General features: G+C 36.0%; 1 protein-coding gene across 5 annotated transcripts in view; it reads left to right on the top strand.

Moving 5' to 3' along the window:
- Positions 1–14,722, top strand: part of UPF2 (UPF2 regulator of nonsense mediated mRNA decay) — a 109,070-nt gene that overhangs the window by 37,754 nt on the left and 56,594 nt on the right. For all 5 annotated transcript variants that reach the window (XM_078075143.1, XM_078075140.1, XM_078075141.1 and 2 more), the window contains exon 8: positions 3,257–3,342. In XM_078075143.1, coding sequence (XP_077931269.1) covers positions 3,257–3,342 — 86 coding nt within the window. The remainder of the gene's footprint in view (positions 1–3,256; positions 3,343–14,722) is intronic.

Here is a 14,722-nt window from a genome sequence, read left to right as displayed (position 1 = left end):
TTAAAGTACATCTCCCTTTTCTAGCTATGTATATGTGAAGTTGGATTTTCTTCATTTACTTCATCCAAAAAACAAAACACATCATGACAGATTGAATGCTTGAGTAGATACGAAAATCTAGCTATTTTCTAAAAAAGTACCACTGTTGGCACTAAATTTTTTTTCTTGAAAAGTATGTAGTTATTTCCAAAAACAAATAACAACTAATAGATTTATTGGTATTTTTAAGTGAAATAATATTTTAAAAGTCTCTCAGTTTTAATTTCTAGTACAGTAAATGATGATAAATGTAACCCATGTAAACAAAGTTCTTTCAGGTCCTTAATTTTTGAGAGTATGAAGTAAAGGGCACTTGAGACCCAAAGTTTGGAAACTGTTGCTTTAAGCCATTTTTTTGTCAAAGTGTAATATAATCATATTTTTCCCCATAATGCTTTGACAGTCTCCTATAGAGAACTACAGTGGTTAGGTTATTTTTCAACTTTGAGCTCGTTTAGTTCTCCTTCAAATAATGTAGATGTATTTCAGTAACTATTCATGTAATCAAGTAGGCTCGAAACTGTTTCCAAATTGGCTTACTTCTTGGAGTGATTAGGTCAATGTACAGTTTTCAAAAACTTAGCAAGTTTGAAATATGATTGAATCTTTCCCCTGCCAGATTTTCATATATTCATTCATGAGACATAAACAGAGGATGACAGAGAGATACCTTGACACTTATGCTCCATCCCTGTACCCCATTTTGAGTACTAGCATGAAAATTGAAGGTGAGAAGGAACTTAGCCATTTTGTATATAGTAGCATTATTTTTCTGAGTCTGCATTGGAAGGTATCCTGTAGCGACCCGCTCAGTATTAAGAGCTCTTGCCAGTAATGACTGTATAGTAAATTCTGAGTTAGCCCTCTGAGGGTCACATGGGCCACTCTTCCCTGTTGGACTCCAGTGGGTTCCTCTGGGGAGTCAGCGTCCTTGTGAAAGGTATTTCTTCCATATACATTCACAAAGGTCCAAATGGCTTAAGAGGGAAAAGTAATTGGGAAACAGAAAAATCTAAGAATTCTTTGAATTCAATAATTATGTAACAATATAGAAACCAGAGTGAAAATTTTATTTAGGTAACTTCTGTGAGTAATGTCATTCATGGTAGTGTTTATTTGTTATTTTTTTAATGTTTATTTCTGCATACATTTGATGATCAGAAGAATTTATTTTTACTTAATAAAATAAGAAATGATTGTTGAACTGTCTTTCATTGACCTAAATTGTTTTGAAACAAGTTTTCATAATACTGCTTACTGAGTTGTCAATCAGCAATTGTTCCTCAGGCAAATAGATACCACCAGGGAGACTCCTTTTGCTTCCATTTCTCCCAAAAGGACAAGACTGGTTAAATCTAAGAATTAATATACATATGAAGCTTTTTTTCCTTTTAATTTTCTGAAATTTAGTAATTCTTACAGTTTTTCTACTCATCTTGTCTTTTATTTATTTATTCTATATACTTACTGAACCCCTACTGTGTGTTAGGCATTGACATGCTTTACGGACTCCTGATCCGTGGAGAGTTGTGAACATTGTAGGTTTTTTTTTCCACCTAAGTGGCTTTTGATTATTGTGAAGTGATTATTGCCTTCTCTGTCTTCATAAAATTTATTTAGGTAGAATATGCAAAGTACTTAGGTATTTCAAAGGATAGTGTTCTAAAGTAGTTACTGAAATACATTTTATTTTTTGTGTTTTCTAATTTACGGTGAGACATAAGCCATTATTGGCCATTTAAAATGTTTTTTAATATTTTCAAAAATGTTGGTTTGAGAGTTTGTGTGTGTGAACTTTTCTGGTATTACCTATTTTATTTTCTGAGTACATGACTTTGGGATTTCTATTTATTAGGTCCAGAATTTTTCAATGTTGCCTATGGGTGAATTGATCATAGGAAATTTATTGTATTTTCTCCTTTCTCATTGTTATTTTAATTAGCTATGATAAACTTTACCATTATAAAATGTAAGCTTTAATAACATTTATTATACTCTCTTTACAAGCAGAAGAAAATTTTAAATTGATTTTACTCTCTTGACTAATGTTGATGTAAAATTTTGATCTTGGTGAATACTTGCAATGTGAGTTAGTGTTCCAGGTTTGAATCTAATCAGTGTTAGCTGTGCCATTTCCTCAAAAGATTTAACGAAATGGGAGGTATTTCAGTACATTCTGTCTATAGCAAGAGTAGAAATCCTTAATAGATCTGGAAACTCTGGATCTTTTATGTGCATCTGATAATCAAGAGATTATCAGATTAAGGATTAGGATTAATGATAAAATAATCATTACATTACATGTGAACCTATGGAAGGATAATATTTGAAATCCTCAAAAGTATATTTAAAGGTAGTTTATTCCTTTTTAAAGTATAACTTACTTTTCTTAAACCAAATATACTGAAAATCTTTAACATTTTAAAGTATACATGCATATGTTTTAAAAATACCAGTTACTCATATTTTTGCTTTCCAGTGGCTTCCTAGAACACATACCTCTCAGCTTTTCTTTCACGCTTATATGTCAGACATAGTGATGAAATAAACACTTCTTTGTTACTACAGTATAGAATGGTAGGTTGCTACACTAGATAACAGTTGTGGGTATTTATTGCAGTCCTGTGATGTGGTTTCTTTAAGTTGTCAAATCTGATTGTTGACACTAAACTAAACCTTTTTAGTCAATGCTGAGGCACTTATTTTTACATGTTCCTGAGAATAATATATACCTTTCTCTCATTTCTAGTTTATCTTTGTTCTTTTTTGATTATCCTTATTAGCATTAATAATTTTCTTGGTTCCTGGCAAGAACTATTCTTGCTACTTTCTAATTCTGTCAGAATATTTTTCCAATATTAATGTTGGTTTACCTGACTTCATTGAGCTCAGAGGCATTAATTGCCATTTCATATAGTTATTTGCCAAACAATTCATGGCAGGTCTTCAGTCCACCCACTTGGCTTTCTGTTTCTAACTCTAGGTTGTAATTAAAAAGTTTATGAGACATGTATTTTGAGATCTAAAAGGAGAGAAGACTTTAAGCTTTCATGATCTTTTAGTTTGGCATATGCTTACAATACTAGTGTTCTAAAACCATTTTGAAGTGTTTAGGAACAAGTAGAAGTCCTTTGTAGCATGCATGGTTTCTGCTTTCATTAGCTAAATTTATATATATTTTTTTTTAAGGAAAAAAGTTTGCTTTTTTCTCCTTTAGGCAGCAATGGATTTTTGCATGAACATGAATACAAAAGCGAATAGGAAGAAGTTGGTACGGGCACTCTTTATAGTTCCCAGACAAAGGTAGGTACTAAAAAACAAAGTAATTTGTTAGTGTTTTTACTCTGTAGTGATGATTGTAAGATAAATGTTCTTGTTCAATTATCTCTTTAAAAATATCTCTCGTCAACAGACATTATTATTTGTAGCATATTTTCTAGAACTTGTTTCTCGATTTCTTTTCTTTTGTTCATTAGCTCTAGTGGAAATATTTCTTTTGATGCTTACCTAATTATTTGAAGAGAAAATGTTTGAGAATAATAGTAACTTAAGAATAGTAATAACTTAATCATTTCTAGAAGCAGTTGGTTTATACTTTTGCCCCTGAGGAGAAAAAAATAACAAAAGGTCTGTAAGTTTTTTGGAGAGTTTTTATTTTGTATAAAGATCAGACTAATTGAGTGTATCTAATTTTTACAGTTGTATTTAAATGAAAAGTTCCATGTTTTTGTGATTACGATAGTTTAGAATTGAAAGTTACATTAGTGATTATATTGCTAGTAATTCAAGAAGCATATTTAGTTGCATAATGCTTTTAGAGAATAATAATGTTGTAAATTACACTAAATTAATGGTCCTGAAATATGGAGGACCACTCAGACTATTGACCTTAGGAACCTGGAGGAGATGCCTTTCTGTTTATTCAACAATGAATAACTAAATAATTTTGTTAACTGTTACGATGATTATATACCACATAGCTAACGTAGATACTTTCCCCAGAAAGTAAGGGTTCTGAGGGATTTCACTAAAGGTTTCTTAAGCAAAGTTTTCATTTGGTCCATTCATTGGTAGAGGCCCATAATCTCTTGATGTAAGATTTTTCAGTGAAACCAAATCGCTACTTTTTTTTCTTTCATACTGGTTTTTGCCTCCTGCCAGCATCATTAATATGAGCATTTGATTTTTCATCTTAGTGGGGCAAGAGAGATGGAATGTATTAAGCATTATCTAGTTGAGAAAGTCATGTACATGAATATTTTTATAATACGCATTTCATCAAATCTAAGGTGCCGTCAGTTAGGTGCACCATTATTTTATGTAAAACTAAGAAAGAAAAAATATTGCCAGTTATTGTTAAGGCCTTAATTGTGAGACACAATCCACTTTCATGTATTTGTAAGTGGGAAAAAGTGTATGCCTCGAATTGATGAAAATTCAGATACTTTTCCCTCAGTATCTTGGACTGATTTTTTTCAGGTCATTCTTTTACACAATGGAATATTTATTTTCAGATTTCTTTTCAGCTTTTTATTTGAAGAAACAGGTATTAACAAGTATTTGAACTTAATATAACACAGAAAATCCAAAGTTAGCAAAAATAAAACACTTTGTTTACAATAGAAATCATGCAGTGATGTTTAAATAGTTTGCTTATAAAAGAGTATCATGTCTCCCTACATCCCTGTTCTGTTGTTCCACCACACCCTTCCCCTCCACCGCCCCCCCCTCAAAAACTACATATTATAATTTAGTCTTTGCTAGTTGTATCCTTTATAACTCAGTTTATCTGCTTAGCTCAGGAAATAGCTGCGAATTAGACGTACTTGGAATCTGCTAGAAATGTAGACTTAAGGGTAGTAGGAAGTGACAATTTATGGTTTGAGAGGAGAAGGAAAAAGTAAAGAGACAAGTACTTGAAGTGTATAGCATGCTAGAGCCATGAGGAAGAGACCTATATGTAGTCTTATATACCTGAAATGTATAAATTCAGTCATTTAGGGTTTTTTTATAATACACCTGAGTGATCAGGAAAGATTAAATTATGTTCTAAAATTTATTCATTTATTACTAGACTCTTGTATTCGCACAGCTTACAGTTTAGAAAGGAAGACAAAGACTTCTAACTGTAGTTACCAAGAAGAATCACAGCATGCTTTGAAGTATATAGCAAGTGGAATTGATTGATTTAGTCTGGAGAGTCCGAGAAGGCTGCCTGGAACAAGGGTCATTTAATGTGAGTCTTGAGAAAGGAATTAGGTAGGCTAGGGATGGCTGGGGAAAGGGAATGTAGAGAGAGCATTCTTCTGGAGGCAGCTGAGTGTGTGCAAAGAGCTAGAGACAGGAAAAGTGTTGAAAAACTGCGTTCTTGTTTCCCTGGACGTTGTCCTCTAGACTAAGCTGCAGGGAGGAGGCCATGTTTACTTCTTTATCTCATCGGACAGGTAGAAGGTGATAAAATTACGTAACATGGTATTTAATGCCTTTTCTTATCTAGCCCCCTTCCAGCTATAGTCAGAATTCTATCCACTCTTCCTCTTGCAAAATCCTGATTTCTTGAATACCCTTTGCGCTGTCTGCTTCCAAGCCTCTGTTTTCTAATCTGTCTGGGATATTCTTTATTTTTCCCCTGAAAATCCTGGCTCACCCTTTTAATCTTAGCCTAAGAGCTGTCTTCCCTGAACAGCCATCTTCATTTCCATTATGTACATATAGGTGCTCTTACAGCACTTTCAACATAACGTCTTCATACGAAGATTCAGGCACATATCCCAGTGTTCCTTTGCCACCTGTATCCCTACCACAAACTGTAAAAACTATAGGCTCTTTAAAAGGGAGTTCTTGGAGCACCTGGCTGGCTCAGTGAATAGAGCATGTGACTCTTGATCTTGGATTGTAAGTTCGAGCCCCACGTTAGGTGTAGAGATTACTTAAAAAATAAAAAAGAGAGTTCTGGATCTTTTCATTTTTTACATTTTCCACAGTAAGTATAGTTCTGGTAAGTGCTTGAAAATATTTGATGAATTAATGTTGGTCATATGCAAATCTAAAACATTTATAAGACTCAAAACCCAGAAGTATCAAACATTGTGTGCTGAAAAGTATCCTTTCCATCCTTTTCTCCTTATACCCAATTCCCACTTTTTCCATTTGGAAACCACTGTCTTGATTCTTGTATATCTTTCTAAGTTTCTTTTTGATGTACAAGAAAATGTATTTATAAATTTTTATATTTACTGTTTTTTATACAAGGGCAACTTACTGTACCTGTCATTCTGAACGTTACTGTTTTCATTAATAGTATATCTTGGAGAGCTTTCATATCAATATATAAAGATTTCCCTTGTTCTTTTAAAGCTGCAGTGTTTCTATTTATGGATGTACTATATTTAACCATTTTGGACATTCCAGTCTTTACCATTGCAGACAACGCTGTGTTTGTACTTCCCTTTTCTTTTTTTCTCCTCTTGAGCATGTCAGCTAGTAGTTTATCCGTTTTTGTTTTTCCTTTACCAAAAAACCAGCTTCCAAATTATAATTTATTCTACTGTTTTATAATTTTTTTACTCATCATTTTTCTCTTTTGATTTTTACCAATTTCTTCTATCTTGGTTTCTTTCATTCATTTAAAAAATTTTTTTATTTTTATGTTAATCACCATACATTACATCATTAGTTTTTGATGTAGTGTTCCATGATTCATTGTTTGTGCATAACACCCAGTGCTCCATGCAGAATGTGCCCTCTTAATACCCATCACCAGGCTAACCCATTCTCCCACCCCCCTCCCCTCTAGAACCCTCAGTTTGTTTTTCAGAGTCCATCGTCTCTCATGGTTCGTCTCCCCTTCTGATTTCCCCCCCTTCATTCTTCCCCTCCTGCTATCATCTTCTTCTTTTTTTTTTTTTTAACATATATTGTACTATTTGTTTCAGAGGTACAGATCTGTGATTCAAGAGTCTTGCACAATTCACAGCGCTCACCATACACATACCCTCTCCAATGTCTATCACCCAGCCACCCCATCCCTCCCACCCCCCCCCACTCCAGCAACCCTCAGTTTGTTTCCTGAGATTAAGAATTCCTCATATCAGTGAGGTCATATGATACATGTCTTTCTCTGATTGACTTATCTCGCTCAGCATAACACCCTCCAGTTCCATCCACGTCTTTGCAAATGGCAAGATCTCATTCCTTTTGATGGCTGCATAATATTCCATTGTATATATATACCACCTCTTCTTTATCCATTCATCTGTCAATGGACATCTTGGCTCTTTCCACAGTTTGGCTATTGTAGACATTGCTGCTATAAACTTTCTTTCATTCATTTTGTTACTTCTTTGGCATTTAACATATTTGTCTTCTGAGAATGGTCTTAGCTATATCTTGTAATTCCTACATGTAGTGATTTCTATTTTTATGTTTTTCAGAAAATCTCCAATTTTAGTTTATATTTCTGTTTTGTTCCCTAGGGAGGTATCTGAGAGAGGTTTGAAACTTCCAGGTAGTGAGACTTTTTTGTTTTGTTTTGTTGTCTGACTTGGTTAATAATTTGTATTTTTACTGCACTATGAATAGAAAATACAGTCTATTCTTTTTAGAATTTTTTGAAATTTTCCTTATGGCCTATTACATAGTCAGTTTTCGTGAACATTCCACAAGCATTTTTTTTAAAGATTTATTTATTGTAGAGAGAGAGCATGTGAGGGCGGGGCAGGGCAGAGGGGGAGAATCTTCAAGCAGACTCTTTGCTGAGCAGGGAGCCCGATGCGGGGCTCCGTCCCGTGACCCATGAGATCATGACCTGAGCCAAAACCAAGAGTCGGACACTTAACTGACTAAGCCACCCAGGCACCCCACACACAAGCATTTTTTTAAAAAAGGTTACATTCTTTGTTTTTATGGTAAGAGTTAAATGTATTGATCAGGGAAGTTTACAGTATTAAATAACTTTTATTAAGTTAGTCCATTTTTTTGACTTTTTTTTCTCTACCCAGGGGTTCTGGACTAAGAGAGGTGAATTAAAGACTACTGTTGATGTGTGTTATTTTCCTAATAACTACTATGATTTCAGCTTTTCGAATGTTATTGTTGTGTTATTTGGTATGAAGATAAAACTTACACCTCACTGTGGATTGAACCTATTATCACTATAAAGTGTCATTCTTTGTCTTAATGCTTTTTTGGCCTGATACTACTTTATCTGGTATTAAGATTACAATTTCTAATTTCTTTTTCTAGTATGCTTTTGACCTTCTATAGTCAGTCTTTCAGAATCAACTTTAGTTGAGTCTCTCGTATATTCTGGAATTGAATTTTACTTTGACATCTGTTCTGAAAATATGTTTCTTATCATTAAGTTAGGCTATTTACATTTTTTTTTTTTAATTTGAGAGAGAGCGTGAGCAGGGGTGGGGTAGGGGGAAGGGACAGAGGGTGAGGGAGAAGCAGACTCCCCACTGAGCAGGGAGCCCAATGTGGGACTCGATCCCAGGACCCTGGGATCATGGCCTGAGCCGAAGGCAGATGCTTAACTGACTGAGCTACCCAGGTGCCCTGTTTACATTTTTGATAAGACAGATATGATTGGTCCAAGTTCTGTTATATTACTTGTCTTTTTGGTTTAATTTTTAAAAAATCTTTTTTTTTTTTTAACAGTTTAAGATTTTATTTATTTATTTGACACAGAGAGAGAGAGTGAGAGCACAAGCAGGGGGAGTGGGAGAAGCAGTTTCCCTGCTGAGCAGGGAGCCCGATGTGAGGCTTGATCCCAGGACCCTGAGATCATGACCTGAGCCAAAGGCAGGCGCTTAACCCACTGAGCCACTCAGGTGCCCCTAAAAAGTCTTTCATTATGTAATCTGTATTGTTTTATTTGCCGTACATATGTGGGTATACGTATTTTCTGATTTGAGGAAGGTTTGTATTTTTATTTTAGTAGTTACCTTCATAATTGTAGGTTTACTTCATGGTCCTTTATTTAGACAATCTTTGTTGTTCCTACCACAGGTGATGATGAAATTAGCTTGTGTTCTCTTCCTTTCTTCTCCCTCTCCTTACCCACCTGGTATTGGTCTGTAATGTTATCTTCCTTAACATTTTCCTTTTTCAGTATTAAGTGTGCTTAGACTTGTGTCATTTGGTTTGTCAGCTTTCGGTGTTACTTCACTTGCAGTGCTACAGGCAGGCAGGCAGCAAACTTACCTGACTTCCCCTCTTCCTATCCATCCACCCTCCTCATGTTTTGTCTCCATGCTGGTAGCGCATCCTAATTTGTCACTCTAACCCCCTTGTTTGTTTTATGTTCTACAGTCTAAATACTCCATGCTCTCCACAGCCCTGTTTCTCTCGTTTCCTCACTTATCTCTTGGTTTGTTGAAGTTCATCTTCTTTTTTTTTTTTTTTTTTTTTTTAAAAGATTTTATTTATTTATTCATGAGAGACAGAGAGAGGGACAGAGGCAGAGGGAGAAGCAGGCTCCCCGCGGAGCAGGGAGCCCGATGCAGGACCCGATTCCAGGACCCTGGGATCACGACCCGAGCCGAAGGCAGACGCCTAACCGACTGAGCCACCCAGGCGTCCCTGAAGTTCATCTTCTAATAATTTTCTCAAGAAGAGTTCTTGGGAAAAAATATCCCTTGAGCTCTTGTACATTCAGAGTGATGTGTCTGTGGATTTGTTTCTTGAACGACAGCTTAGCTAGTTGTAGGATTCATGGCTCATACCTTTTCCCTTAAATACCTTATAGGTGTTACCCCAGCATCATCTGGCATTTGGTATTACTGTGGAGAAGCTGGAGGCTAGCCTACCTTTTTTCTTTTTCTCTTCTGTTAATTGACATGGTCATTCATATGGCTACCCAGGTAACTCTCCTAGTAAATCCAGTGGCTTTACTAGGATGGAGATGCCTTGGTGTTGTTGATCATTCTCCATGGGTCATTCCCCATGCCCTTTCAGTGTTCAAATTGAATACTTTAGGGAAGTTTTCTTGATTTTCATCTTTAAGTATATTTAGATAATTGTTCTGTTCTCTTGTTTTGGTTTTCTTTTTAAGGTACTTCAGTTATGCACATATTGAATCTCCTTTGCTTATTTCCAGCTACATCTTCTCACTAATCACTTTTTTCAGTGTCTTTTTTTATCCTCTGCCTCTTACTCAGCGTTCTCAAAGTGTGTTCTCTCCTGTGCTCCCTTCCTCATTTCTTTTAGGGTTCATTTAGTATTTTTTAAATCATGGCAAAATGTTTGGCCAGAATTTTCATATATTTCGTGGCAATATTTTTCTGGTAAAATTTGGTATGTTTTAAGGAATTTTTCCTTTTCTTCCTCTTCTTTCTTTCTCTATTTATTTTTATTTTTTTAAATGCCCAATGTGGGGCTTGAACTCATGACCCTGAGACCAAGAGTGATCTGAGCCACCCAGGCACAGCTCTCTATTTTTTAAATAAATTGTGGTTAATAATATTAATAAATAGATTTTGAAAATCTGCCCTGTTTGGATTCGCGCTCTGTTCACTTTTCACTTGTGGCTTCTGCTATAATTTACCTTGCATCGAATTTGGATTGATTTGGTAGCTCCATTCAAACCTTATGCAACATTCGAGTTTACTCTGAAAAATGAAGTTTACAAACTTCATCTTATATCATTGCCATAGATCCTGGCATGAGAGGACAGTGTGTGACCTCAGCTCGTTCCTAGGTACCTTGGACAAAAAGTGACACATCATTTTCACTCAGTCCAAAGCCTAAGAAGACAACAAGGATATTGGGAAAACGTAGAGAAGCACGTGGAGCACTCAGCTAGTCTTTGCTTTAGACACACTCATAGGGATTTGTTTGGGGTCATTAAATTTTTATTTCTCAGGGCGCCTGGGTGGCTCAGTTGTTAAGCGTCTGCCTTCCGCTCGGGTCATGATCCTGGGGTCTTGGGATTGAGCCCCACGTTGGGCTCCCTGCTCAGTGGGAAGCCTGCTTCTCCCTCTCCCTCTGCCTGCCGCTCCCCCTGCTTGTGCTCTCTGTATCTGTCAAATAAATAAATAGAATCTTTAAAAAAATTTTATTTCTCTAGTAAGTTATCTTACTGAAAACAATAAAAGATATTAAGTATGGTTTGGCTGATAGAGGGCAGTCTTTTCAGCAATGGAATTTACAAGTAGCATTGACTGTTAACTCTTTACTGCATTTCTGTATTTTATACGCATTTCAGATGAGCTGAATTATAGAAAAATATCTCATTTATATAGGAACAGATGTCTCATTTGTCTGCTTTTCTAGTGTAAATAGTACTCTCTAGTCTCTTCTAACGATTTCAGTGTTTAGCTAAAACTTTTTTTTTTATGTTCCTGAGTGACTTGGAAAGGCAAGGACTGTGTATTAGAGTCTCGGACTAGGTTGATGTTTCCTGGTTGACTGTATATTTTTATTGATTGGAAAAGCCTTTAATTTTGAAGGGCTTTTGTTGTTGTTGTTCTTAACCCCCAGGGCATCCTTCTACCTTACCTGCAATATTTGGCTTGTCCTAAGGATTATAGCTTGGTTCCTAGGGAGGCCGGAGTAAAAAGATAATAGTCAAGTGCCATTAAGTCTCCTCTCATTCTCTTTTTCATTCCCTTTCTTCCCTTTCTTCTCTCATGGACTCACAAACCCTTCTCCGATCTTTTATTCATTTTATTCATTCCATCTTGAATAAAAGAGATGAATGATCGCCTTCAAGGGGAGTGGGAGGAAGAGGGAACAAAGCAGGTTGGTTCTAGAGTGAGTATGCTAGAATATTCTTCTGGGTATGCAGTTATTAGAGCCCTCTGGACTTAGGGACAAGCTGGGACACTTTGGGAGAGAGGGGCAAGGAGATTCTTAACACCTTCTTGCTCTTGCTCTTATCTACCCTCAGTGTCTGCCCATGTAGACTATGTGGGACCCCTTTGGTAAGGTGCATCTTTCTTTTTGTGTGACATTTTCTCTTCCCCACCCTCCCCAAAGGACATGAATCCTTTTGAGCATCTGTATAGCCAGGATTCTTTACTATGGCCAGGATTCCCTCCTTCATCCAGCCCATCCTGCCTGCTGACCAAATAATGTGACCAAAATCAGAATGAATTATTTGTTGTTTGAGTGCCTGTGACTGTGAGGGCCCAAGGGTTTTATATATACAGTGGGCCCTTGAACAACATGGGGGCTAGGGACACCAACCTTCTGCACAAAAACTCAGGTGTAACTTTTGACTCCCGCAGAACTTAACTAAAAGCCTACTGTTGACCAGAAGGCTTACTGATAACATAAATAGTTTATTAACACATATTTTGTGTGTTACATGTGTTATATACTGTTTTCTTACAATAAAGTAAGGTAGAGAGAAGAAAATGTTATTAAAATCATAAGAAAGAGAAAAATAACATTTACAGTATTGTACTGTATTTATTGGGGGGGAAAATCCACATTTAAGTGGACCTGCACAGTTCAAACTTGTGTTCAGGGGTCAACAGTATACAGGTTTCTCCATCATCCAAAAGTACAGAGTATTCCTATGAAATCTTTTTAAAGCTGAAATGGTGTAAAGCAGTGATTACCATAAATTCCTATGGAAAAGTCTTTGAATGTGCCCAGACCCCCTTTCCCCCAAAGAAAAAACCTCTCTTAGGCTTTTCTGATACCTTGGGACACATCTTGGTAACAGAATCCAAAAATAAATCTAGGTAAGGCATGGATGCTCACAGACACAGTTGAAGGCTCTGGCGAGCTGATGCTGAGCTGTTGAGTGTAGTTTTTGGGGATGGAGCCACTCCGGCTGCTCCTGGTGTGCACCACTTCTGCAGCTGCCTTGCTGCAAAACCAGCGCTGAACACGAGATTTGCTTTTCACCTTTTTTATACAAGTGAAAAATCCTGTCTGGATTTCTTCCAGGTAGGAAAAACAGGTGCAACTGTAGGTCTTAAGCAAAAGCCAAGTGGTATAACATGAACTTTTAAAAGGCAAGGGATCCCTATATGTATATAACTCGTGTCTGGTAGAGAATTTGGCTGTCTTACCTAGTCTGTATATTTTGGTTCAGGAAGCACTAAACTAGATTAAGGTTCTTTATAGATCTTTTCTTAAAAAAAAAAAAGCTTTATTGAGATGTAATTCACATACTATACTATACAATTCACGCATTTGAAGTATACCATTCAGTGTTCTAAATATATGCAACCATCACTCTGATCAAATCCTTAAACATTTTTGCCCTGCCCAGAGACACCTTCTTTCTATTAGTAGTCAATTCCATACTTTCTCTGCCCACCTTTTCTCCTGCCCTAGGAAACCACTAACCTACTTTCAGTTGCTCTCGGTTTGCGTATTCTGAGTGTTTCGTATAAATAAAATCATACAATATGTGCTCTTTGTACCTAGCTTCTTTCACTTAATGTTTTCAAGATCCATTCATGTTGTAGCATGTATTAGAATTTCTTCCTTTTTAAGGCTGAATAATATTCCACACCCCATTTTGTTAACCATTTATCAGTTGATGGACAATAGAATTGTTTCCACTTTTTTAGCTACTAGAAGTAAAGCTTGAGTACAGGTTTTTGTGTGGGTGTGTTCTCTTCAGTATATGTCTGGGAGTGCAATTGCTGTGTCCTGTGGTAACTCTTTAACATTTTCAGTAATTGCCAAACTTTTTCACAGTGGCTGCACTATTTTATGTTCCCATCAGCAATATATGAGGGCTCCAATTTTGTCATATCCTGAAAACACTTGTTATTGTCCCTTTTTGCTTATAGCCATCTTAGTTGGAAGTGGTATCTTTCTGTGATTTTGATTTGCATTTTCCAAATGGCTGATGGTTTTAAGCATCTTTTTATGTGCTTATTGGTTGTTTGTATGTCTTCTTTGCAGAAATGTTTGTTTAAATCCTTTACCCCCTTTTTAATTATGTTATTTATTACTGAGTTGTAAGAGTTCTTTATATGTTCTTTGTATGTGTGTCTTATCAAATATAATTTGCAAACATCTCCCATTCTGTGAGTTGTCTTTTCACTTTCTTGGTATCATTTGTAGCATAAAAGTTTTAAAATTTGATGTCCATCTGTACAATTTTTTTTCATTTGTACATGTAGTTCTTAAAGGTTTGATCTGAAGGTGTTTTTACTTTTAGTGTGTTTTTCCTTCATTAAATAAATAGTTGGTTAAAAGAATGCTTAGAAGCCTGGCATTTTATCTCAGCCTATTGAAGGGCTCCACAGAAATAAAATCTACTAGAAATTCCCTTTGATATTTCATATCATTTTATAGTTAATTTGTAATATAACCATAACACTTATAATTGAAATTTCATATAAAGTGTTCTTATCTTAGATATACGTATGTATCCACCACTTAGATCAAGCTAGAGATTGGGCCTAGCATCTCAGAGGCCCCCTCCCCTAAACTAACTTTGAGTGTGAAGTACGTACCTAGAAATCTCTTAGTTCCTTGTTCTGGTACAGTCGAACCCAGTATTGGTTTTAATGACTTGGAAGCCATATGGATTGCTAAATTTTAACAGATGGATGATCAGAATTTCTTTAGATTTAGATTAATATAAACAAATTGTTCAGGGAATGAAGTGCTTCTGCTGATTCTTGAACAGCTTTTCCTTAGTCTTTGAAGCCTGTTAGCATGTTGTACCACTTGATGGCGTTGTTGCACTGGGAGTGGCAACATT

This window comes from Halichoerus grypus, chromosome 6 (assembly GCF_964656455.1).
Source record: "Halichoerus grypus chromosome 6, mHalGry1.hap1.1, whole genome shotgun sequence".
Classification (NCBI taxonomy): domain Eukaryota; kingdom Metazoa; phylum Chordata; class Mammalia; order Carnivora; family Phocidae; genus Halichoerus; species Halichoerus grypus.
Note: the sequence above shows the minus strand (reverse complement) of the source record. Positions and strands in the feature narration are given on the sequence as shown.